At 43.7% G+C, this 26,999-nt stretch overlaps 1 protein-coding gene across 2 annotated transcripts in view; it reads right to left on the bottom strand.

Moving 5' to 3' along the window:
* Positions 1-7,908: 7,908 nt before the first annotated feature.
* Positions 7,909-26,999, bottom strand: part of MIPEP (mitochondrial intermediate peptidase) — a 59,597-nt gene continuing 40,506 nt past the window's right edge. For both annotated transcript variants that reach the window (XM_081197941.1, XM_081197942.1), the window contains exons 17-19: positions 20,720-20,841; positions 18,317-18,390; positions 7,909-9,277 (exon numbers count right to left, since the gene is read on the bottom strand). In XM_081197941.1, the coding sequence (XP_081054067.1) occupies positions 9,180-9,277; positions 18,317-18,390; positions 20,720-20,841 (294 nt within the window). In that variant the 3' untranslated portion in view covers positions 7,909-9,179. The remainder of the gene's footprint in view (positions 9,278-18,316; positions 18,391-20,719; positions 20,842-26,999) is intronic.

The following is a 26,999-nucleotide window of genomic DNA, read 5'->3' as shown; positions in this document are numbered from 1 at the left end:
TAATATTCCTCCACAATGTTATTACACACATAGAATTTACTTTATTGCAGAAGAGCTTTGAATCCCCTTTCTCAGTAGCTGTTCCCAACGAGAGTCCAGCTAATGAAATCATGGTGCCAAGCAGGAAAACTTTTTTTGTACATACATAAAGCATATATCCATAAAGAAATGCAGTGAACTTGGCAGGACCAAGAAACTTCCCAATCCCTGAACCGTTTTGCCAGCAAGAGAAGCAGGTAGCAGGTAGGGTGAGCAGAAACTGGCTTGGTCTCCCTTTTGTGACTTTTCCGGGACCTCAAAATCACTACTCAACAACTGAGAGATAAATAGCAACTTCTGAACATCAAAAATGCTGTTAGTAGGGGCAGAGGAGGAATCTGTTTTCAATGTATTTATACACGGAATTGGGCGATTCTGACCAGTCCAGCTGATAATATGCAAACAATACATATATGTATCAGGGAGTTATCACGACAGATAGGAGGACTTTTTCATGCGGCACATAGTTAAACAATGGCACTTGTCCCCCAAGGAGGCAGTGAGGGCCACCATCTTGGATGGCTTTAAAAGAGCATTAGACAGATTCAAGAAGGAGAAGGTCATTGATGACCACTAGTCATGATGACTACGCTCTGCCGCCGTAAGTTGGAAGTAGCAATGTTTCTGAAAGCCTCTCCTCCTCCCAGAGGGGAGGAGTTGTGATCGGGAGCCGTTCCCGCGTTTTGCAGGGGGCGTTCCGGCCCTTGCTTGCCGTCACTGCTGCCACCAACCAATCGAAGGGAGGCTCGGGGCGGGGTTTAGGCGCTCAAATACAGCTGCGGCAGCTCTTTGCTAGAAGCCCCAGGAGTGTTTTGTGTTCAAATCTTGCTTGCAGGTTTCCCATAGGCCTCTGGTTGGCCACCACGAGAACAAGATGCCAGACTTGATGGGTCATGGGCCTGATCCGGCGGGCTCTTAAGTTCTTACATTTTTATGCCCTGAGTGGTACTATATATTTTCAGCAAATTCTTTAAAGTAGTAAAAACATACATATTTGAATACAGCTAGATGCATTGTTATATCTGTTTATGTGTTGGCTGCTTGAGAAAACTTTATAGTGTCAATGCATATAAATATGATATTTTTATTATGATTTTATTAGTTAACTTTGTATACCGCCCTTCACCTGAAGGTCCCAGGGTGGTTTGCAACAGAAAAACACAAAATCAGATTACAAAATATATAATAAAAAGCAAAAGCAAACAGATACCCCGCACTCCCACAAACACATTTTAAGAGCCCTAGAATGTTAATCAGCCTAATGCCTGTTAGAAGAAAAAAGTTTTCACCGGGCGCCTAAAGACATGTAATGAAGGTGCCAGGTGAGCGTCCTTGGGGAGAGCAACCCACGAAAGGGGAGCCACCGCAGAAAAGGCATTGAGAAGTATTCCTATCTTTAGCAGAACTGGTCAAACAAACAAACAAACAAACAAACAAACACCTCCCTTGCTTCTCATTGAGCTCAAGGAAGAGAAAGGGATTGGGGGTGTGTGAAACTATGTGGATAAGCTTTCGTGTGGGTTTTCAGAAAATTCCATCCCTACCTGCATTTGAGAAGCTGGTAACCATAGTAGCTAACGAGCTCATTGGCTTTTTTTGATGCTGCGGTTGAAGCCCAAGGTGCAAAATCCCATTTCCCCAATGTGCTGTACGGGAGATGATTTCTGGTGGGTGGGCTGCAAGCCTTATTATTCAGATATTTGTTTTATATCATTATGGAAGGTTCAGCCTAATTTATACACAAGAGGTAGGACCCTCTAGCCTATGCCATTTAGGGCAGTCGCTCTACTCTCTTTGCCCAGTGCTTTTTCAAAGGCCATAATAAACCATAATGTAAACATCCACTCTGCAATAAACACCTTTTACCACTGCCTAGTATCAATTAATCTGCTATAACTTATTTTATTGAGGGTTTTAGTGTGGCATGAAAGTTGTTAGTTCACCTGTATTCCCCAGAGGCTCCAATGGAAAGTGTTGCAACAATTTTCCTTCTGGATCTGACACTTAGGCATGGTATATAGGCTGCTGCAAAAAGACATGTCCTTTCAAAGGACCTCGGAGACTTTTAAGAGCATGATCCAGCGGTTTCAAATGCAGAGATTTAAGAATTTGCTGGATGATTATCCCACTGAAATCACTGGGATGTAAAACACACAGATCCAGCAGCTTACATGAAATTCCAAGGTGACACTTACTGGGCCACATCTGCTTAGTTTCAGCAGCATAACCTTCCTTCAGATCAATATATGATCTGCACAAAATTTGGTGTCAGCAGCAACCCTAACCCCACTTATGTGAGAGTAAGACCCATTGAATTGAATGGAACTTAGAAGTAGACATAGTTAGAATTCATCCTTAACCATTTTTAGTCCGTTTCACCTGCTGTTTTATATGGTTGGGTTATTGAGAGTGCTGTTACTTCTTACTGCTGTATTTTAAGATGCCTACTGTTGCTTTTATTGGTTGTGATATTGGTTTCATAATTTTAATAGATGACTTGCATGTTTTGATGTTGAGTGTTTCATTGTTTGCCCTTTTTAATGAAAAACTGCATTGAAGAGCCCTTTGCACCAAATGATAATATTAAAAGTAAAGGACAGTTATATAAATGCCCTTCTGAGAACCCAACTGAGACAGTAAGACTATTGCCAAGAGTTGACTGGGCAAGCACAGACTGTGGGTCACAAGAGATTGCTCCCAGATCTGTAGGTGTGCTCACACTTTCACGGGGACACATGTTGTTGTTGTGGTGGTTGTTGTTTAGTTGTTTAGTCGTGTCCGACTCTTCGTGACCCCATGGACCAGAGCACGCCTGGCACTTCTGTCTTCCACTGCCTCCCGCAGTTTGGTCAGACTCATGTTTGTAGCTTCCGAAGACACTATCCAACCATCTCGTCCTCTGTCGTCCCCTTCTCCTTGTGCCCTCCATCTTTCCCAACATCAGGGTCTTTTCCAGAGAGTCTTCTCTTCTCATGAGGTGGCCAAAGTATTGGAGCCTCAGCTTCACGATCTGTCCTTCCAGTGAGCACTCAGGGCTGATTTCCTTAAGAATGGATCGGTTTGTTCTTCTTGCAGTCCATGGGACTCTCAAGAGTCTCCTCCAGCACCATAATTCAAAAGCATCAATTATTTGGCGATCAGCCTTCTTTATGGTCCAGCTCTCACTTCCATACATCACTACTGGGAAAACCACAGCTTTTACTATACAGACCTTTGTTGGCAAGGTGATGTCTCTACTTTTTAAGATGCTGTCTAGGTTTGTCATTGCTTTCCTCCCAAGAAGCAGGCGTCTCTTAATTTCGTGGCTGCTGTCACCATCTGCAGTGATCATGGAGCCCAAGAAAGTAAAATCTCTCACTGCCTCCATTTCTTCTCCTTCTATTTGCCAGGAGGTGATGGGACCAGTGGCCATGATCTTCGTTTTTTTTATGTGGAGCTTCAGACCATATTTTGTGCTCTCCTCTTTCACCCTCAATAAAAGGTTATTTAATTCCTCCTCACTTTCTGCCATCAAGGTTGTGTCATCTGCATATCTGAGGTTGTTGATATTTCTTCCAGCAATCTTAATTCCAGCTAGGGATTCATCCAGCCCAGCCTTTCGCATTATGAATTCTGCATATAAGTTAAATAAGCAGGGAGACAATATACAGCCTTGCCGTACTCCTTTCCCAATTTTGAACCAATCAGTTGTTCCATATCCAGTTCTAACTGTAGCTTCTTGTCCCACATAGAGATTTCTCAGGAGACAGATGAGGTGATCAGGCACTCCCATTTCTTTCAGAACTTGCCATAGTTTGCTGTGGTCGACACAGTCAAAGGCTTTTGCATAGTCAATGAAGCAGAAGTAGATGTCTTTCTGGAACTCTCTAGCTTTCTCCATAATCCAGCGCATGTTTGCAATTTGGTCTCTGGTTCCTCTGCCTCTTCTAAATCCAGCTTGCACTTCTGGGAGTTCTCGGTCCACATACTGCTTGAGCCTGCCTTGTAGAATTTTAAGCATAACCTTGCTAGCGTGTGAAATGAGTGCAATTGTGCGGTAGTTGGAGCATTCTTTAGCACTGCCCTTCTTTGGGATTGGGATGTAGACTGATCTTCTCCAATCCTCTGGCCACTGCTGAGTTTTCCAAACTTGCTGGCATATTGAGTGTAGCACCTTAACAGCATCATCTTTTAAAATTTTAAATAGTTCAGCTGGAATACCATCACTTCCACTGGCCTTGTTATTTGCAGTGCTTTCTAAGGCCCATTTGACTTCACTCTCCAGGATGTCTGGCTCAAGGTCAGCAACCACACTACCTGGGGTATACGAGACATCCATTTCTTTCTGGTATAATTCCTCTGTGTATTCTTGCCACCTCTTCTTCATGTCTTCTGCTTCTGTTAGGTCCTTACCACTTTTGTCCTTTATTATGGTAATCTTTGAACGAAATGTTCCTTTCATATCTCCAATTTTCTTGAACAGATCTCTGGTTCTTCCCATTCTGTTGTTTTCCTCTATTTCTTTGCATTGCTCGTTTAAGAAGGCCTTATCTCTCCTTGCTATTTTTTGGAAATCTGCATTCAGTTTCCTGTATCTTTCTCTATCTCCCTCGCATTTTGCTTGCCTTCTCTCCCCCGCTATTTGTAAGGCCTCATTGGACAGCCATTTTGCTTTCTTGCATTTCCTTTTCATTGGGATGGTTTTCGTTGCTCCCTCCTGTATAATTTTGCAAGCCTCCATCCATAGTTCTTCAGGTATTCTGTCCAGCAAATCTAAATCCTTAAACCTGTTCCTCACTTCCACTGTGTATTCATAAGGGATTTGATTTAGATTGTATCTTATCGGCCCAGTGGTTTTTCCTACTTTCTTCAGTTTAAGCTTGAATTTTGCTATAAGAAGCTGATGATCTGAGCCACAGTCAGCTCCAGGTCTTGTTTTTGCTGACTGTATTGAGCTTCTCCATCTTTGGCTGCAGAGAATATAATCAATCTGATTTCGATGCTGCCCATCTGGTGATGTCCACGTGTAGAGTCGTCTCTTGTGTTGTTGGAAAAGCGTATTTGTGATGACCAGCTCGTTCTCTTGACAGAACTCTATTAGCCTTTGCCCTGCTTCATTTTGCTCTCCAAGGCAAAACTTGCCAGTTGTTCCTTTTATCTCTTGGTTCCCTACTTTAGCATTCCAATCCCCTATAATGAGAAGAACATCCTTCTTTGGTGTCATTTCTATAAGGTGTTGTAAGTCTTCATAGAATTGGTCAATTTCAGTTTCTTCCGCACCAGTAGTTGGTGCATAAACTTGGATTACTGTTATGTTAAAAGGTCTGCCTTGGATTCATATCGAGATCATTCGCTAAAAGGCTCATTTCTGAGAATTCTCAATATTACTCTTAGGACATTTACTGGAAATGATTGCGTGCACACAGAATTGCATTGACCTTGATGACTCTGCTTAGTCTGGATGATTAAGGTCAATATTAGTGTGCTTGCTCCAGAGGACCAGAACAATGCTAGCACTGCAACTGTAAATTAATAGGTGTGAATAAATGTAAACTGGGAAAAGATGCAATCCCCCATCTTACACCAGTGCTGACTAACACAATAAGAGCTTGCCTATCCCACCACAATGATACTTGGATTGCTTAGAGCAAAGCTAAATCTCACACACCATTATGGGGCATGTGCAGAGTTTCAACTGAATGGAGCTACTCAGTAACATGGTCTGCTTACAATATTATGAAGACCTGGTTAGCATGTTGCGGGAGATTCTGCAGTCAAACCTAACAACCCATGTCTATGCTAGCTAGTAAATGTAGGTTTAAGGACCACAGAGCTGTAAATTGCTGGAGAAGTCTCAGCTTGGTCATGACCCGTCAACCCCAGAGAGGGAGGACATAAAGTTTTAATTTTCCTGTTCTCTCCCTCTCTTTTCTTCTTGAAGCATGTAACTAACCAGAAATATTATGCTTGAGCTCTCATGCCCAGACTCCATGTTTAAAGATACTTTTTGTACTTAAGAAGTTTTTACTTGTGTTGTTTCTGTTGTAGCATTGAACGATGCTTCTGCTCTGGAGGGTAGGAATCAAACCAATGGCTTCAAGTTACAAGAAAGGCTTCAAGTTACAAGAAAGGCGATTCAGGAAGAACTTTCTGACAATAAGATCCTTGTGGTCCCTTCTAACTCTAAAGTTCTAAAATTCTATGATGCATGAGTGAGACCTTTGATTACTGTAAGTAAAGCATTTAAACTTACTTAAGTTTGTAGTCTATTCACTGCAAGAGGGATAGAGATGTGGGGAGCACATTGTGAGCACTTAATACTGGGACACTTAAAAGGTCTAACAACCTAGATGTCCTGCACTTTGCAAATGCTGCATATTTTAGTGCTGGGAGTTCTTTTGACTAGAGAGTGAGTCAAACACCACTCTTTTTGAATTCAAGCTGCCAGCCATTTTTTCTTTTGTGGCTTCCCACACATGTGGGACCTCAGAATTAATTGGTATTCCCTAGTTATTTCCCAACATATGTAGTATGAAGACCGTGGCTTGTTGCAAATGGACAGCTTGCTTATGCAGGCTGCTCATTCACACACAACCCCTTCCTCCCTGGACTGCATGGGAGAAGAAACAACCTAGAGCTCTGGCATAGTTACATGCAAGCCACTGCTTGTTTCTCTCCAAACAAGCTGTGAGTGTCCGTTTGCACATAACACCAAGCCAATCATCTGATTTGTTTCCACCCTTGCAATGCATGGGGATGGGGGCAGGAGCAAATGAACAGCGTCCGTCAGCACACTGCTCATTTGCAGTAAGCCTTTCATTGTTTTAGATCATGGCTTTTGTTGCATGTTAACCAAGCCAGTTTCAGTGATCTCTGTAAATCTGCACAGAATAAATGGCTAACGTAGTTATGACATCCGAACAGCTGGAAGCATTTTTAAAGCTAGCAGATGACGGAGAAATCTTTTCAGAATACCATTTCCTTTTGAGTAAGACAACAAAACAATACATTAGCATGGGATTTGACCATGGTTGCTATTTAGTTTCAGTGCATGTATATTTCATAGATAAAAATAATTTGAACTGACAAATCTTTTGTAACATTTGAAAGATGACAGCATATGGTCCTGAAGCAACCTTGCTAAAGTTAAGCAGGTTTCAGTCTGAGTTAATGCATGGGGAGAAGACCATCTGGGAACCTTCTGTATGCCAGCTTCAGCTCCATGGAAGAGAGGTGCATATAAACGTAGATTTTAAAAGAAACCATAATAATAATAATAATAAATAAGCAACACATATACACAAAGCACAACCAGCTGCAGAGCTAAACAGCAAACCAGTTGGATGGCACAAATGGTCTAATATTGAAGGCCTGTTGCCACATGGTCTACACCATCTTCCACCAACTGGAAAGGGACTAGCCTAACCTTCCATACATGAGGGTGTAGAGTTTGTACTTCAGACTATAGTAGGAAGTAAAACAGAGCCCCACCTCTACCAATTTTTTTTCTAACAGGTGCCATACATTCATGTGGAGGAACATCTCATAAATTGAAAAATATAGATGTAGAAATCTCAGTAAACTGATGCTACTTTTTTCTAAGCCTTGGTTTCTTTAATAAGCCATGACTTAACCACAAGTAGTCTCACATATGATCAAAGAAACCATGGTTTGCTTCTCCAAAGTTTGGTTTCTTTTCCAGCTGTTCTTGCCTTTGTAGTTAAGAGAGCATCTGGGGTGAGGTGGTCAAGCAAACATGTGATGCCAAGGCAACTGAAACCACAAACCGTACGTCAGCAGCAAACCACAGCTTCAGGCTGTGATTTGTTGGAAGTAAACAAACCATAATCAAGCTACTTGTAAAGGTTCACACAAAACACTACGCAATGGTTGGATTAATTGGCATTTAGAAAACCATGGTTTATTATGATGTGCAAACCAGGCCCTAGTATATGGGCTCTTTTAAAAACGGTTAGCCTTGATAAACTTTCCTTCTTCCAACAGAGAATTACAGAAAGTAACTTCTCCAAGAGCAAGGAAAAGCCCTGGGTTAATATTCCAGTAAGTGGGATAATTCCTTTTTTTTATCTTTATTGTAACAATTCTTTATTGGCATCTTAATCCAGAGCAATTAGTTTAGAGTGAATTTTACTGTTCAAAGAAATGTAATGCCTACTGGATGATGCAATCTGATGACTTTTCCACACTCGTGTGGTTAGAGCCAAACAAAATGCAAAACATTAATGTGTCAAATTACATCTTAGTTGCAGGAGTTAGTACTGGCACAATGGTCGAAGCACACTCCTTAAAGGTCTGATAAATGTCTGACTTTTAAATTAAAAACACAAAGCAAAGATGGTTTAAGGATAGCACTATAACAACTGAAAAGTGTATCCTAAATTATTGTGAATTTTATTTATTTATTATGCATTTTAAAATCCCAAGTTCTTTGGGAACAAAGACTGAGGTATCCTGAGTCTGTTGTAGTTTTGCCTACTGGCTCCTGCTTCCAAGGTTTAAACAGCAGTTTGAGACACAGACATCAGCAATAAATAATGCTTATCTTATGCTATGAAAACAATCACTTCCTGATTTTTGTCATAGCAACCTCTCCTTAAAGGTCAGGCCATTTTTGTTCCTCTTTTCTTCTGACTGGCTGGCAATTCTTCACTTCCCATTTGCAAATGTTACTTGCTTTCTGTTAGTTTAAAATCATGGGTAAACAGACAAAAGAGGCTTTCAGTGTAATCACATAAGAGGTTTGTACCCTTCCCAATGCATTCAGTGAACTCACAGAAGGGTGTGGGATAGTACCCATTGGGCACTTCTCCATGGGCACCCACTGGCCATGCCCATTACAGCACATGCCGTTAGTACCTACATAAGGCTGCCCCGTGCTATTGGTAACCCTGGCCTATCATCTGTCACGTGTTCATATAAGAATACGTTTTCAAATAGGTTAACAGGAATGCAAAGCATACCTGTTTCAAAGCCTTGGCTATGATGATCTTTCCATAATGAAAAAACATCCTGCTCTTCAGGTAAACCATTTATTTTACCCAAGGATGCAGCAATGCAACCCACAAGAGTTCTGTGTACACTGTTGATGGTACACGCCTTTTTCAAAATGATTCACCGGAATGCTTAATTTTCTTCTCTTGCTATTCAGAATCCATGAAGAACGTTTCAAAATCCTGATCCAAGTCTGAAACAAGGGCATCCACAAAGTCTTCCACTGATGGACGTTTCTGAAGCATACCTAAGGGGGAGGGTGGAAACACAGGTCAGGGAAAAACGGATTTCACAAGCAAGGCAGCCCTGAAGTGGAAGGAAATTGTGACACGTCGAACCACTCTGATATAGCTGTCAAGAGCATCGGCCAAAAAACATGGAATCAGATTATATGGGAATTGATTTAGAAGCACCACATGATCAATCAGCACTTCACCACTCCCCTACGTATGAAAGGAACAATGTTTCTATTTGGAAATGTCTACTTATACATATCTGCTGGACATTTACTGGATATCTAAATGTCAGGGAACTGACATCGGAGGAAGGGGAGGTGGAAGTACTCACAGAAGCTGGGAGGGAGTCAGCAGCGAAAGCAGGGACCAGCAGGGGGAGAGAGGGTACTCTGGAGGAGGATCTCATGAATGCTGAGAGAGACGCAGCAGCCAAAGCAGGAACTAGCAGGGAAGAGGGAGGGATGAGGGACACGTCCAGCGAGAACAGCGGGGAGGTGTCAGAAGCGCCCATAGGGAGACCCATGCTTCGCCGGAAGCTGCCACGTCGTGAGTCCAGGAGACGCGTTTCCGTTAAGGAGCTTCTATGCTGGAAGCGCTTCCGCAGACAGCCACTGTCAGACTCTACGAGTGATTAGAGCAGACATGTTTGAGGAGCTCTGTCACACACAGAGGTTTGTGGAGCCGCACAAACTCTGAGGGAGCACGATTTTACGCACAAGCAGCTAATCATCCCATCATAGCAGTCTGACAGTCTCTGTACGCTGCCTGTGCAGGAGAAAGCATCATGAGCGACCCAGCCGGAACCGGAGGAGCAGGGGTTGGAGCTGGTCCAAGCTTGGAAGAAAGATACCGAGCGTTGGAAGTCCAACTTGCGCTGCAGACGGCGAGGCTTGAGGAGAGAAGGGCTCAGGATGCAGACAAGAAGGGGAGAGCCACCCAGTTCCCCAGAAAGGTACCAGGATTGGTGCAGAAATTTGGGGGGGACCCCAAGGACTATCATGCCTTTAGAACAGAGATGCAATATGCCCTCAATGTGCAGTTTGATGAATTCCCTGACGAGGAATCGCGAGTGGCTTTCGTGATTGGGCATCTTGAGAGGGGGGCGAGAGACTGGGTTAGGCCCCTGATGGCAACGCACAACGACGTCCTAAAGGACACCATGAAGTTCTTTCGTGCAATGGATCTCATGTTTTCTAGTGATATTGAGGAGGGAGTGGTGCGCAGACAGTTAATGGCTTGCAAGCAGGGAAGCCGATCTGTCCGTGAGTACTGGACTGAGTTCACTATGCTGGTTCACAGATTGGGGTGGGACTTATCGGCGGCACCCATTCAAATGCTATTTGAAGAAGGCCTGGCTTCGGCCGTGAAAGACGAACTGTCCCGGGGTCCTAGGGCGGATTCCATGGATCAGCTGACTAAATCTGCGCTGACCATAGGCGCGCGCCAGGAGGCTAGAGCTTTGGAGAGGCGGGAAGGGAAAGGGGAACGTTGGAAGGAGTTCCGCATTCCAGACATTCCTGAGCCAGCTTTCCCGCCGGCAGAGCCGATGGAAATCGGAACAGCGCGCGCGCGCGCAGTTTCAAAACCCAGTGAGGGGGCTAAGAAGGAGGGAAAGGGCGCCCGGAAATGCTATCTCTGCCAACAGCCAGGCCACTTTGCCAGAGTCTGCCCCCAGAGGAAGGAATGGCAAGGGATGGTGGGAGCTGTTGAGGGAGGAGAGCAGGGAGAAACGGAGCAGGTAAAAGCCAACGCCTGGTTGCCACAGTCGGGGCACTGCAGCCAGGCCAAAGAGCAGTGAAAGTGCCCGTGCCAGAAGCTCCTCAACCTGCTCTAGTGATTGAAGTGTCGCTAGAGCTGCAAAATGGACACCCCCTAAAAATAAAGGCGCTGTTGGACTCAGGCAGCTCCTGCAATTTTATGAGCAAGGAGTTTGCTGCTGAACACCAGATACAGACGATCCCTTTAAGCAACCCCCTGCAGGTGACCACGATCGATGGCAGGGAGTTGTTGGGAGGAGGAGTCAGCTGGCAGACCGTCCCAATGATAATGAGGGTGGCAAGGCACACAGAACTGATAGCGTTTAATGTGGCCACCTTGGGAGGCGCTCCCATTATTTTGGGAATGAGCTGGCTAGCGTTACATGATCCGCTGGTGGGCTGGCATCAAAGAGTGGTTTCCTTTGGTTCAGCACATTGCTTAGAACACTGCAAAGGGGAAAAGGGTTCAGCAGGGGCCCAGGCCACCCTAGCAGGGACTGAAGTAATGGAGAAGGTGAAAGTACCACCACAGTATGCAGATCTCAGCGACGTGTTCAGCGAGAAGGAAGCTGACCAACTACCCCCGCATAGGCCCTTTGATTGCCAGATCAATTTACTCCCTGGAGCACAGCTTCCTGTAGGCAAGTTGTATGCCATGTCAGACAGAGAAATGCAGGAGTTGCGAGAGTTCATTGACAAGAACCTGAAGAGAGGCTTCATCAGAGAGTCCAAAGCAGCGGGGGGTAGCCCAGTGTTTTTTGTGGATAAAAAGCACACGGACAAGCCGAGACTTGTATGTGATTTCAGGCGGTTAAATGCAGTGACAGAACCAGTGGCTTTCCCTATGCCCAGGATTGATGATATTTTGACCAGGGTGCGGAAGGGAAAGATTTTTACAAAGCTGGATCTAAGGGGGGCGTACAACCTGATACGTATAAGGAAAGGGGATGAATGGAAAACCACCATGTTCACCCCTTTGGGGGCATTTGAATATCTCGTTATGCCTTTTGGATTACAAGCAGGCTCAGCGTGCTTTCAATCGTTTATGAACCACGTACTGGGTCCTTTGCTCTACAAGAATTGCGTGGCCTTCCTAGATGATGTGTTGGTGTATTCGGAGAATGAGGAGCAACATGTGAGAGACGTCAGAGAAGTGTTGAGCAGGCTGCAAGCCAACAGGCTGTGGGTGAAACTGGAGAAGTGTCAGTTTCATACCAAGGAGGTGGAATTCCTGGGGTACCTCCTGTCAGACAAGGGATTGGCCATGGATCCCGGCAAGGTTCAGGCAGTGCTGGAATGGAAAACACCCAAAACCAAGAAGGATGTGCAGAGGTTCCTAGGGTTTGGAAACTTTTATCGTAAGTTCATCCGAAACTTCGCCCACCTGACGGCGCCCATTACGGACTGTCTCAGCAGTAAAAAGAAGTTTGTTTGGACTGCAGAGGCGGAGCGAGCGTTTGAGGAACTGAAAAGGGCCTTCGCCTCTGAAGGACAACTTCTGCATGTGGATTTACAAAAAAAGCTGAGGGTCGAAACAGACGCATCTGACAGAGCCATAGGGGCGGTGCTTCGTCTTCTGCAGCCAGGGAAGGAGGAGTCAGAGTGGCGACCGTGTGCCTTCTTTTCGCGAAAGTTGAACAAATCCGAGAGGAACTACACGGTGTACGACCGGGAACTTCTTGCCATTCATGAGGCTTTCCGGAGATGGAGGCACCTGCTAATTGGTGCACAACATAAGGTGCAAGTGTGCACGGACCATAAGAATCTAGAGTATTGGAGAACTGCGCGAGTGCTCAACCAACGGCAGTTGAGATGGGCCCAGGAGTTCTCCAAATTTAACTTTGAGATTTGTTACGTGCCAGGCCCAGAGAACGTTAGGGCGGACGCTCTCTCACGCAAACCTGAATATTTGGAGGGGGAGGGAGCACCCGAAGAGACCCATGTCATTCCAGAGGACCGCTGGGTGTGTGGGGCGGCATTGGTGGGGCAAAGGGAATTGGTAGAAGGAACGGTGCATGATGAATACGCCCAGGACAAACTCAGGGGTCTCAGGAGGGAGGGAGACAAACCCGGGGGTTTTGAGGAGAGAAACGGGGCGTTGTACTACAAGGGAGCGTTATATATACCTGAAGGTGAATTGAGGGAGAAGGTACTCAAGCAACTGCACGATAGCCCAACAGCAGGGCATTTTGGGCAACACAAAACCATGTGGCTGGTTACCAGGGAATTTTGGTGGCCCAAGGTCAGGGAAGATGTGCGGGAGTATGTGAGAGGGTGTGACCAATGCCAACGAGCCAAGGGGGAGAGGCGGGCACCGGCAGGTTTATTAGAACCACTACCCACACCTGAAAGACCATGGGAAACAGTGGCAATAGATTTCATGACTGATCTGCCAAGGTCCAGAGGGAAAACAGCCATAATGGTTGTGGTAGACCTGTTAACCAAAATGGCCCACTTTATAGCCTGCTCACATGCGGTCACAGCAGAAGAAACCGCTAAATTGTTTGTAGAAAATGTGTTTAGGTTGCATGGCGCCCCCTTGAGGGTGGTTTCAGACCGAGGGAAACAATTTACTTCCAGGTTCTGGAGGAAGCTCATGAGCTTACTGCATGTAGAGGTTAATTTCTCAACTGCCCGGCATCCAGAAACCAACGGGCAGGCGGAAAGAGCTAATGGTGTCCTCCAGCAATATTTGAGGTGTTATGTGAATGACAGAGAGAATGATTGGGTGGAGAAGCTGGCGTTGGCAGAATTTGCCTACAACAATGCAGAGAACGTGTCCACGGGGATGAGCCCCTTTTTGGCTAATCATGGGTGCCATCCCCGAGCCTTCCCAGGGGGGGAAGGGGAGAACTGGAGCGTTCCAGCTGCAGAACAGTTCGTTGAAGAAATGGAAGCGATCCATCGCCAGCTCCAACTTAACTTAAACAGGGCTAAGGAGGAATATAAGAGGCAGGCAGACAAAAACAGAAGGGAAGGTGAAAGCATTAGGGTGGGGGACCAGGTGTGGCTATCAACCCAAGGGTTACCATTCAAAGGGGGTTGTAAGAAGTTAAGACCCAAAAGGCTGGGCCCATTTGAAGTCACGCAGCAGGTCAACCCAGTGGCTTTCAGACTCCGGTTACCGAACCACATGAAGCTGCACCCAGTTTTCCACAGGTCGTTGCTGTCACCGTATAAAGGGGACAGAGAAGGGAGGGTCAATAGGGGACCAGCAATGGAGGAGAAGGAACACAGCTACCATGTAGCGGAGATTCTCGATTCCAGGTGGAAGGGAGATCAAGTAGAGTATTTGGTGATGTGGGAAGGGGAGCCGGAGTCGGAAAACACCTGGGTCATGGCAGAGGAGGTAGATGACGAGGTTTTAATAGAAACTTTTCATCAGAGATTCCCACGTAAACCTCAGCCAGTGGCGAGGTTCCGGAGGGAATACTTTGCCACCACCGACGAAGAAGAAGAGTTGGAGGGGTTCTTTGATTCCGAGGAGGAGGAGGATTCAGCGAGCCGGAACGAAGACCGATGGAGAGAAATGTTCGAGACGTCGGAAGATGAAGAGGATTCTTTTCGGGGTTTTAACTCCTCACCGCCCAGAGGAGAGAGTATGGGCGGGGGGGAAGGGGGCCCTGGAGGGGAGGTGGATGTCAGGGAACTGACATCGGAGGAAGGGGAGGTGGAAGTACTCACAGAAGCTGGGAGGGAGTCAGCAGCGAAAGCAGGGACCAGCAGGGGGAGAGAGGGTACTCTGGAGGAGGATCTCATGAATGCTGAGAGAGACGCAGCAGCCAAAGCAGGAACTAGCAGGGAAGAGGGAGGGATGAGGGACACGTCCAGCGAGAACAGCGGGGAGGTGTCAGAAGCGCCCATAGGGAGACCCATGCTTCGCCGGAAGCTGCCACGTCGTGAGTCCAGGAGACGCGTTTCCGTTAAGGAGCTTCTATGCTGGAAGCGCTTCCGCAGACAGCCACTGTCAGACTCTACGAGTGATTAGAGCAGACATGTTTGAGGAGCTCTGTCACACACAGAGGTTTGTGGAGCCGCACAAACTCTGAGGGAGCACGATTTTACGCACAAGCAGCTAATCATCCCATCATACTAAACAATACACATACATACAGTCATACCTCATGTTACATTTGCTTCATGTTACGTTTCTTCAGGTTGCGTCCCACAGCGACCCGGAAGTACCAGAAAGAGTTACTTCTGGGTTTCGCCGCTCGCGCATGCGCAGTAGCACTAAATTGTGCTTCATGCATGCACACAAGTGCCAAATTGCGCTGTGCACCTGCGCAGATACAGCGCTTCAGGTACCACTGTATGTCAGAAAGCATAACCTATGTGTGTACTTACCTCTGTGGTTTTAAACAGCCACTGATGAATTTGTGTGTGTATGTTTTCTTTCCCATAGGGAAAAAATATACAATTGAATATATGCAGTTTAACATATGGATGTGTTTTTTTCATGTCATTTTAAGTGTCAAATTAGGAAATTTCCAGTACTGTTTTGCACTGGACAAAGAAAACACTCCGTGTAAACTTGGCTCTTCTTTTAGGTAAATCACTCTCAGAAGTGCCAATGTAAATATAACCTTGCAATACCCTTTTACTGTAGGAGTACCTAGTACAATTACTTTATACTCCTAACATGCCTCTGTCTATTTGGTTTCCATTGGAATAATAATAACAATACTTGCTGCATTTAGGAAAACTGAAATCTTTCACATGAGCCTTTTAATAAGTTTCTACAAGAGCCAACTGGTTTGATTAGGTATTTTTTGATGTACAGTTACAGTTCCCAAAAAAGAAACACCCAATCAGGGAAAGAAAGAGTCCAGATCTTGAGGCAATTTGAAGTGGTTACTATAAGAGTTCCTTGCTAGGATCTCAGCGCATCGTGATTTTAATTAAGCCTAAAATATGTACACTGCAAGTAAGAACAAGAATGCCCTTAAAGAAAGTTGATGAATAGTTCAGAAAAAGAAAAAGGAGAATTAAAATTTAGTCAGATCATATTTCATCATCAAAGACAGTATAAGAAGAACCCTGAACATGGGCCATGCTTGCTACCTTGCCTTTTGGTAGAATAAAAAAAGTTAATACCTAGATGATTAAAAATATGGCATGCTTTAATACAGGCATTTAGTTATCTGAGGAAGAATATTAAGGGAGCCTGTATTTCTGAAACACAAATGAACTGCAATAAAAAAGCTGGGGAGGGGAATGGTCTCTTGAGATTTTTACAGAAGCCGGCTGCCTGCATCAGCTATATGGCAGTGATGACTCTTTGAACCCCCTTCACTTTTGGTAACACTTTTGCGGTCTAGACAATAAATTTCCATTTGACACTGATAAAACAGTTTTGTAAGGTTTCCAAATACTAGTTCTGCCCACAGCCATTCTCCCGCTTTCTCACAATAAGCCACTTCTCTCCTGCGCCTGAAACCACTGCTCATCGCTCTTTGTTTCTCTCTAGAAGTAAAAATCGGTAACAGAGTTTACAAGCACTGCCAAAATGAGGACATCTTGAGCCCTGTAGTGGGACGAATGAGAGGGAAGTTGTTGTTTTTTTAAAAAAAATGAATGAAATTTTTAAAAATTTAAAAATCATACTAAATTCCAGGTTAAACAGCTAATTGCAAGTATATACTGTACCATGTCATATTATTCTTATCAGTGATAAATTTATCAACATAATCATTTTACAATCCTATAACTGAACTGAATTAGTCTCTTGTCAGATATACTTAAATCAAACATTTTCTCCATCTTATCTTAATTGCAGCCTCCAGTTATTGAACTGCTGATAGCATAACATAGTTTTAACAACAGTCCCTTCGGGGAATTACAGGCAATCCTCATTTTGCACAGGGGTTACGTTCTGGACCGTCACTTCTGTGGAGCACTTAAGGCTGCACCACTTGCCCCTTTTCATGGCGTCTTATGACATTTGGGGGCAACCTCTGGGTTCGGCACTGTGTACATGTGCGCAATCAAGTGTCATTCAGATATGCCTAAACCAGGAGTTTCCTGTACAGTTAGTTAATATTTTTCAGATTTATTTAAGGGCTTGTATATACAGTTGTACCTTGGTTGTCAAACTTCCTGCAGCCAATCAGAAGCTGCGATTTGGTTTTCAACATTTTGGAAGTCGAACGGACTTCCGGAACGGATTCCAATCAATTTCCAAGGTATGACTGTACTGCTAGTTCTAGTAATGTATCAAAACCAAAACCCTGTTTCTTCTATCTCAATCCCAGTTAAGCTTCTGGCCAGCTATAGCTGTTTTCTGCACTAAGAGGTCTATTTCCTACCACCCTTTCCAAAACATGAAATGGCCCAAGGCAAACACTTCCATTGTCTCAACAGAGAAACACTGAGAGCAATGAACAGCCTGCACTATAGTCATATTTACGAAACACTCTCTTCAGTCTTACAAACTTAGGCTAATGTTACAAATTCATGATTTACCAGACACATAAAAAAATCCACACCCTCCAAGCCAACATTCCCACTGTTTGAAAACACAAGGATCAAATGACTACGGCAACGACAATAGTTCCTTAGGGACTATAATGTATGTGATATATACAGAATACATAGCTCTTGAGATCTAACAAAGGCAGCTGCTGTTTTTAAACCTGTGAATTTATTTTAGGCATAGGTCTGACTGTAATTTTGACTCAGTCCCTCCCAAGCCTGGGGCAACTATGGAAGTTGCCTCCTTTGAAGTACTGCACCTTCCATATTACAGTACATGGGTTAACCACACCTTTCCTAGCCTTCAAACACCAGCAATTGGTATACTGTAAAAAACATGGCAAAATGTTGCTGTCCTGTTCCTTTCATTACTTCACAATGATTTTGGTTCTGTTAGCTTGTTTCGTTAAGTTGGTGTTATAGCAACTCACAGCTAAGGCTGCGATTACCCATTACACCTGCAAATAATATATCACATTGAAGTGACTATTCACTTAACATCTAACATGACGTTACTCAAAATTGTATTAATTAGCTTTATCAAAATATCGAGGGCCAGTTAGGGGCCAGCCCCCATATTCAGCTTCCTCTAAAAGCAGATAGCTCCATTCATTCCTCAGCAAAGAAGAGTTTTAAGAACTGCATGGCTGTATCGTGTGTGCCCTTTAGCAAATGCTATCAAAAAGAGCAGTGAAAAGGGAACAGTGGTAAAGAAGTTTACTTTGCAGGGTTTTTTGTTTTTTTTAAGTACAAGCAGTAGTCTTTGTCTAAATAAGTGTACTGGGGGGGAAACCAGTCTGTGACAATATTTTATATTACCTTGAACCATGAGCATGGGTTCTTTTCCTCCACCATGTGCTAGCATTTCTCTACGGTAACGTTCACCCATTGCCCTGAAGGAAAAGATGGTATTGTTATTACAGCCACCTGCAATCACAACCAGCTCAGATTCCTGTCACACCTGTCTCCGGATTCCTTGCAGATAAAGATCTAATGAAGCCTGTCGCTTCAAACTCACATGTCCATTTCAGAAACGCACACTATAAATAAAGTTACACTACAGCAACCTAAGCTTGAAAGATTGGAGCTGTAACCAAAGCAATGTATATATCTATAAATCTATATCTCATATCATTTTGTTGGTGTTGCCATTCGCAACACATACACCAAACAGTAAGCTTTCATTGTTGAATTGGAAAAGTGTGACACGTCTGTGTTATCTTTGCTTTACAGAATTGTAAGAAATTCAGAGGCTGAAATTTCACGTTTCAGTACACAATCATATCATTCACACTAAAATAGGCAGCGGAGAAAGGACCTGGACCAGTTCCAACATTAATAGTCATGTGGTTTTAATTTTAAACACTGTGATGTTACTCACTGACAGGAAGTTCTTTAAATGACAGCAACTTATCCCCTAGAAAAATCCAGGTTGAGTTAATGGGATTAAGAAGGAATGGATGATTGGCATGTGCATCACCACATGGGAACTGCATTTCTGTAAGCAGATAGGCATCCAAGCAGGTGCAGGTTTCCATGCTATGTCAAGGGTAAAGGCAGAGAATCCCAGTCTGCCTCCAGAGCTTGGAAAACATGCTGCTCCTAGCAGGAAGAGAGGCCCCTCGAACATGCTCTTCAGACTTCCTTCAAGCTTCTCAACTCCCTGCAGAATTCTCTACCTGCCTCAAACCTTCATTGATTTGAGGCATTTCCCATCCATTTGGGGATGGTTCTTCAACAAGTGTGCACTGATGAGTTCTGATGTGGCAAGTTTAGCTGTGCAAAATATGTGTCTTTGTTAAATGAAGTGGAACAAGCCTGTTTCTTAGGAGTCCTAAAGTTCCACGGGTTAGAATGGCAATCTCCACACGGGACAAACTTCCTACAGTATTCACAACTGACTGTAATGGAGGCATGCAGCCTTTCAGTAGGTGCTGCTTTTGCGGCTGTAGTGCTGCAATGGCAGCCACCTATGAAAAGCACAGGCCTGAGAAGGAACAATGTATCATGTATGGCGGGGATGCAGGGAAATTAAAAAATTCTGGAGTAGTATTCACGAAGAATTAAAAAAGATGTTTAAAACATCATTCGAGAAAAAGCCAGAAGCGTTCCTGTTAGGTATAGTCTCAATGGACATCCCTAATGACAAGAAAAAAGTGTTTTTATGTGCTACAGCTGCCGCCAGAATATTGATTGCTAAAAATTGGAAAGGGGACATGGTCCCCTCAATAAGGGAGTGGCAAAACAAAGTATACAGAATTGGCCAAAATGTCAGCAGCTATTAGATTTCAATCCAATCAGAAACTGAGGAAAGAATGGGAATGTGTAGAAGAATTTATGGCAAAAGATATTGATATGCACTGATGGAAGTTCGTAAAGTTAAGGTTAAAATATGGAAAGATGGTTATTGGGGAATATGTAAACAATATGTATAACACAATATAAAAGTAATGAAAAACAAAAGAAGCCAAGCTTGGGTGGAGGGAAGTCACAAGGATATAAGGACATAAGGAAAATATATAAATACACACAGATACAGATAGGTAGTATAATGTGGAATGTCTTGTAAAGAATGATAAACTGTGTAAATGAATGAAACAATGTAAAAAAAATGTTTTAAAAAAAGAAAAGCACAGGAGGCATGTTCAGAAAACAATCAATCAAGCGTATTGAAAATGGTTTTATTTCACAATGGCGACTACCCAACCTTCTAGCGGAAGGCAATCCGTAGCACTCTATTGTCATTAGCTGTTCTGAATCATGGACAATGGAGGGAGGTTTATTCTCTGGTGCTCCCCCATTCCATCATACTCCGCAAACATCAGAACAAGAGGTACAAAAGGGTTCTGATGGGGAAGCAAACCTGGTGGCAGAGGTCTAAGCTGACATCTACCAAGAGTGCAAGTATGGTTCCCTGGTCATCCAGAAAATGCTCCTGCTCTGCTGTGCCCTGAATGTGTGCAGACACTGGCTGAGGTTCCAGCCTGCTTTTCCTGCAGTCCTTACCTACTCATAAACACAGACAGGAAGCTGGAGAACCCAATGCATTTGCAATTCTTTAAAACAAACCACTCCTCTCATCTCTCCACACCTGACTTCTACCGAGAATAAATTATCTTTGCTTTGCTGTGTTTTACCCCTGAATTTCAAAAAATGCTATCGTAAGTAAAAGAACCATGTTAAAGATGGAAACTGCACAGCAACACGCCTTTTTTTTTGTACCTGTCGAAGGGATCCTGTACGAAACATTGTTTCCAAACCATGGATGCGACAGCCCTGGACATGAGGTAGGAATAATACTTGGCCCCATAGCCCACAAGATGGTTGAATCTGAGTTGCCAAGCCTGTATGCGAGGGGAGGAAAAGAATAAACCCTGTCATTCTTCAGAAAGTTTGTTATGAAACTAAAGCATCAGTTTAAAAAATGTTATATTACCCTTAAGTCTTTTTTTAAAAGCAAAATGGCAACATCTCAGCTTTTCTAATCTTAAGAAACTATTATAAACAGTGCAAAAGGTACCGAAGATCAATTGGCTTGAGAACTGCAGGTGCATTTCATTATATCCATCATTGTTTCTTTTGGGGGATTAAAGAAAAACCACAGTTTACATGTTATAAGTGTCACTATGTTTTAGTTTCCATCTAGGTACATACAAGGTTGCACCTGGAAAAGGTAAGCCTGCAACAGTCTGCCAAAAACAAAATCACAGCAGAGACATGTCCTGTTTTCCAGAACATCTTCCCACATGTCAAAATACAGGCTCAGAGGTAGGCGAGATGCACACACAACATGCCATTTTTCATTGCTTTGTTTGTATATTTAAAACAGATTACCATCATCTGTAATTCTGCTGCTATTTGTCCATAAACTGTCAGGGATTTATGATTCATGCTTTGATTTTTCCTCTAAGTACTGTTGTTAAATAGCACTGAGTGCTATGCTATTAAAATGAGTAATATCTCTCCTGGATTGTGACTTCGCAGAGTCCAGCAAAAAGGTTCATTGGCTTGCCCAAGTTTCCACAGAATCCAAGTGGAAACAAGGAAACTGGCACCCCAAAAATTGCACACAGGCTCCGGAGCTCTTTGAATCACTTAATGAGGAACAGAGACTGGAGTCGATTTACAGAGATGACTGGTTAGAATTACTGTTGGCGTTTTCTTTTCATAAAAGCCAGAAAGGTAAGCCTGCAGCAGACCACCAGAAACAAAACAAAACAAAACAAAAACCAGATTGTCTCTCAAAGCATGTTGGGTATTGACAGAATTTTAAGGAGCCTGCTTTCAGCACATTTAGTAATGATTTATAATAAACCTTACTTGGCATTTATAAAGAACAAATTCATATATACATTTTAATGCACTTATTTGGTTTTATTTTAAATCCTGTTTGAAGCTAGCTGGGTTAGTATACTAGTCAATTCATTCAGAATTTATTTTTCTAAAACAGAATAGATATTTAATACATTATTCTTTAGGTGATGTGAAGCACAATCCTATGTAGATTTAACTGGAAGCAAGTCTGATTCTATGCAGTGAAGCTTACTCCTAGGTAAGTATGCACAGGATTGTACATGCTAACAAGCTAGAACTCAAACAGTGTCTCTCAAATAATTAATGGGAAAATGCATCTATTTTCTTCCTACCAAGCAAAATTCATGCTCTGCCACAAAGGGACTAGATTATTCCTATAATTGTTTGCAGGTTATATGCTACACTAGAAGAAAAACATGTAATGAAAATGGTCCTGTAGCTTTTAAATTAAGTTACCAAACTTCAAGCTGTACCCTTATTCCCTCTAAACTAGATCTGAAAAGGAGTTAACCTTCAAGTCCGATTATTCTACATACAGTGAAGAAGTATTTTGGCAACAACATTTGAACTTAACATCCCCCCCCCCAAAAGAAACCACTCCCTTAGCTATAATCCACCACACAAAACACATTTAAAACATATTGGGAATATAGGCTGAATTAATAAAACATGTTGGTTTTTATTATAGTCTATTATAAGTCTTTCATCTGAGGATTTGAAGTTTCAGCTTGAAAGGTTTCAATGGAACCATTCTTTACATGCCCAGGATCTGAATTATTTCCAAACAGACCTTCTTACCAAAGTGTGAAAGAATATAGATGTTTTCCCTACTATTTCAGATTTCTCTCTCCCTCTCTGAGCCTCTAAAAGTGGATTTTTCTGATCTTCTGGGGCAGTGGTTTTCAGCTACCTACTTTGCAGGAACCCCTGTCGAGTTGCAGCTCGGCATCCAAAGAAAAATCAGTCTCACACCATGATAGGTTCCGAAATATGGCTGCTCCTAGGGCTAATATGGCTGCTCCTAGGGCTAATATGGCACAGCTTTTATTGTGTGAAATCAGAAAGATACAAAATACAAGCCAAGCAATTTGTTCTAGCCAGCAGATAAGAACATTCGCACTAGACTATGCGAGCATCAGGCCATGCTACGTTAGCCAATCATATAGGACAGCACGAGCTGTTCACGCGCTGTTCATGCTCCAAGGATGCTTCTAGCTATGAAATCACCCTGCAACAATAAGAACTTTGCTCATGCTCTCATGTACAAGCAATCATTTTCCCACATGTCCCCTTTTCTTGTTTATATTATTAGAGGAAAAGAGGGACCATTAGTCCAAATCGTACACTTCATTGCCTAAGCGTCTACACTTTGCAACATAAATTCCTCTTGTAACCCCTGTGGTGGGCCGTGGTCGGTACCACCATGCAGTGCATTGGGAAATCAAAGAGGGTATGCATTGAATGCAACAACACACCATAATGAAGCCAACAATACATGCAATTACAATCAATAATATTTTTCTTAACCATAATCCATTAGGCAACCAAGAAGACAACCACTCCCATGGATCAAAACCTTCAGGTGGATTCAAAGGATTATGAGCTATCATTTGTTCCATATAATCAATAGTAGCAGAGATATTGGTCGATTGATCGGTTATATACATACAGCAATGAGAATGAATTAAGGCACAAATTCCACCTTTAGAAGCAAGGATCACATCTAAAGCATAACGATGTTGAAGAACTACATTTCTTATTTCTGACATTTCTTTGTTAATCATTTTTAAAGCCAAAATGGTGGAATTGAACAAATTTTCTGTCCAGTTTGCCAATTTATGCAAATCACGGTAATTCATGGCTGCACCTAAAGAAGGCAGAAGAGACCTAGAGATGGTTGTCCCTGTATATTGAGAAATAGGTGATTGTACTTCCCTTCTGTTACGCAAACGAACCGCTGGGAGCTTATCTATTTTATACACCAAGGGTACTACTATACCTAACGTGCAGGTACCAGAAAAGGCAGAGGGGATTTCTTTGTAGGCACGTGTGCCACAAAATAACCATAAATCAGATTGAAGCAAACATGTAGTTCTGCTGCACTTTCTCATCCAGTTGAACCAAACATAAAAATCTCTACATGCAGCCTGTTGGTCATAAGTCATGTAAGTTGTGACATTATTAACTGAGACTTTTGGCCTATCACTCATAGTGGTAACATTAAGAAAACAAGAAGATCCATTAATGTACTCATATGTCCAATTACAATATGGATAATGACCTAAAATTTTTTTGCTATTATGATTAAAACGAAAACAATAAGACACTATTTCAAGAAGCAATAAAAACACAGGGAATAAACTTATGCGATTATCCTTCATATTATTGCTAATCTTATATGAAGCATTTACTGGAATGCTAGAATATCACCACCCAAAAAAGGCTGAAAGCTTCGAGAAGCTTTTTAAAATCATTTTTCTCAGCAGCTAAAGGCACTAGCCAAGCATATCCCGCTTGCTGTAACTAAAAAGATTGCAACAAGGTCGAGAACAGAGCCCATTGTCTTTGCAGGCCATGTTAAAGAACCATATTGCAACTTGCAACTTGCTTTCTGTCCGGGAACCATGCCAAAGCACAAGAATGAAACAACTGGAACACACTGAAATCCCCTCACCCCCTCCCTTGCCAAGAGTCCACAATAGTTCCAAGACAGCCCTCTGTACATGCTCAGGGGAACACATCATAGGGCAGGACTCCTGAGGGAGGAGGAAAAAAAAAATATGGGGGGTAAAATCCAAGTGATGCCAATAAGGATGAGAATGGTAAATTAGTCCAATGGCTGTTTCCGAGCAACCTGCGTGGTATTTCGTGGCTCGATTATTGGCATGTAAAAACCATAATCCAGAAGAAGTCACACAACCATTTCTGCAGATACAGGAGCCCATTTGCTGTAAATAAGTCTGATGTATTGCTCCTTGTACTGCTGAGTCAAAAGTCCAAGCCCAATGAAGCGTGATGACACAGATGGGATGGTTGCTATTAGGAGGCAAAACCCAAGCGATGCCAGTCCAGCGAGGGCATCCTTCAAAGCCAGGCTCACTTCCCAAACAAGAGGCAGCAAAACTGTAATGATGTTTGGTGGTTGAAGTGGCTTCCCAGGGAAAAGGGGGGCCAATGCAGTAGGGGTGAAGATGGCCTTTCAGCGTGCCAGGAAACACTGGAACAGCTGTGGAAGAGCCTCTTCCATTGCAGAGGTGACTGTGATCTTGTCCGCTGGATTCTTGTGTTCTTTAAGGGCAGAAAATAGTGGAGACAAAGTGGAGGTGGGCAGGTCCAAATAACTCTTTATCCGATTCAGCTGTCCAAGGATTTGTTGTAAATCCACTAATCTAAGATAACCAGGAAACTGTAGTTGAGGCATAACTGGAATGGCTGCAGATGCTGTCAGCTTGTGTCCCAGGTACGTAATGGGTAAAGTCCGCTGGATTTTTTCCTTAGCCACTGTCAATCCAACAGGTTTTATCCTTTGCAGGATTTTGGGACACGGCGGAGGACAAGGCCGTGGCTAACAGATGAGCTTTGTGCATCTCAGTGCCCACTGACTGACAGGCTGTAAGGATATCAGCAATGGCAATATTTGATGTTGTCATCAAAGGGCACAGTGCTTGCTTATGGTTCTCATTTACATTAGTGAACGCAAGCTGGCGTACAGTCAGGTCTTGTGCTGCCAGGTCCTGAACTTGCCGCTTGAAGGTATTATACAAGCGATCAACAAATTGTCCATAGGGCTCTGCAGGGCCCTGTCTGACGCTTCCCAATAGGCCACCGCGCTCATTCTTGTCATCAGGGACAGAGGCCAAAGCCTCTTGGGCAGCAGCCGTGGTGGCCTCCCAATATTGAGGATCGAGAGTTAGCTGTTGGGCAATAGTAAGAAAATTGCCTCCTCCCGTTAACCCATCGAGGACATCAGCTTGGGTTAACATGACGGGGGCTGGGGGTGGGGCGGCACCAGCAGCGGCAGCAGCCAAAGCAGCCTGATGATTAGCCAATGCAACATTATTAAGATTATTCCGAATCCCATCAACACGACGTTGGCAGGCCCAGTGCCAAGCTTGTATGAACAAAATCATTTGATGAGGCTGCATTACAGTGCGGGCCAACAGCTTAACATCCTCTGGTATCAAATTTTGTTGAAAAATAGTGCCAAACAAGCCCAGGGTGTAAGGAGATTGTAAACCATTGTCCTTGACAGAGGAATGCAGTTCCTTTATGAATCTCAAATCAAACTGTTCGTGCCGGGCTGGGCCTCCCCCTGGCGCGGCAGGAGCAATCACAGGGAAGAGATTAGGAGTTGCACAGTCAAAACCCAACAATGGGGCAGCGGCACGGAGAGATTCTTGGAGAGGAGTAGTAGAAGCGGTGCCAGAGGCCTTGGGTGCAGGAGGTGGAAGAGCGGGAGGTGCTGAATGCGAAGATTCTTGGAGAGGAGTAATAACGGGAGGTGCAGGAAGTGAAGAATGCGGAGAATGCAGGGGAGGGACGACAGGAGGAGCCGAAGGGAAAATGTCCGGCGGTTTAGGAGGTAGGTTTGAGGCAGGCAAAACAGGTACCGGGAGGGCGGGCGAAGAAGCTGTTGCAGCAGCCAGAAGAATGTTTGAAGGAGTTAAACACGACATAGCTTTGTAGACGTTACCCCAGGCATGCAAAACCTTGACATCAATTTGTGGATGATTTTGAAAAAAGTGTCCAATTTTTTTCCAATCGTCTAACTCCCAATTTCCGTCCTGGGGGAACCAGGGACAGTGAGTGTCCAGGGCTTTTATAAGGGACTTAAGGTCAGCTTTCCGAACAGCAAGGTTGTTACTGGCCAAAAGGAATTTAAGGTCTTTAAAAAATTTTTTCTGTGGTGCAGAGAGAGACTTTCCCATGATTGCAAGAGTTGCAAAAAGAGCAGGGAGCACTTACCGAGGGATCCTTAGGAGGATGAGGGAGGCGCCTTTTTGCCCTGTCCGGGCGGAGATAAGTGCTGATAAGTCCGTAACGTAGTCCAGAATCACATTCACACGGGAGCTCTCACCAGGGATCCACTACGTGGATGAACGACGCGTCTGCAGCCCTTGCGGGGCGAGGTGAGAGCTGAACGTTGTAAAACAGCATGAAGTCCGAAAGAAATCACACGGGAGCACTC

Source organism: Podarcis bocagei (genome assembly GCF_964188305.1).
Source record: "Podarcis bocagei genome assembly, chromosome: 6".
Taxonomy (NCBI): domain Eukaryota; kingdom Metazoa; phylum Chordata; class Lepidosauria; order Squamata; family Lacertidae; genus Podarcis; species Podarcis bocagei.
Note: the sequence above shows the minus strand (reverse complement) of the source record. Positions and strands in the feature narration are given on the sequence as shown.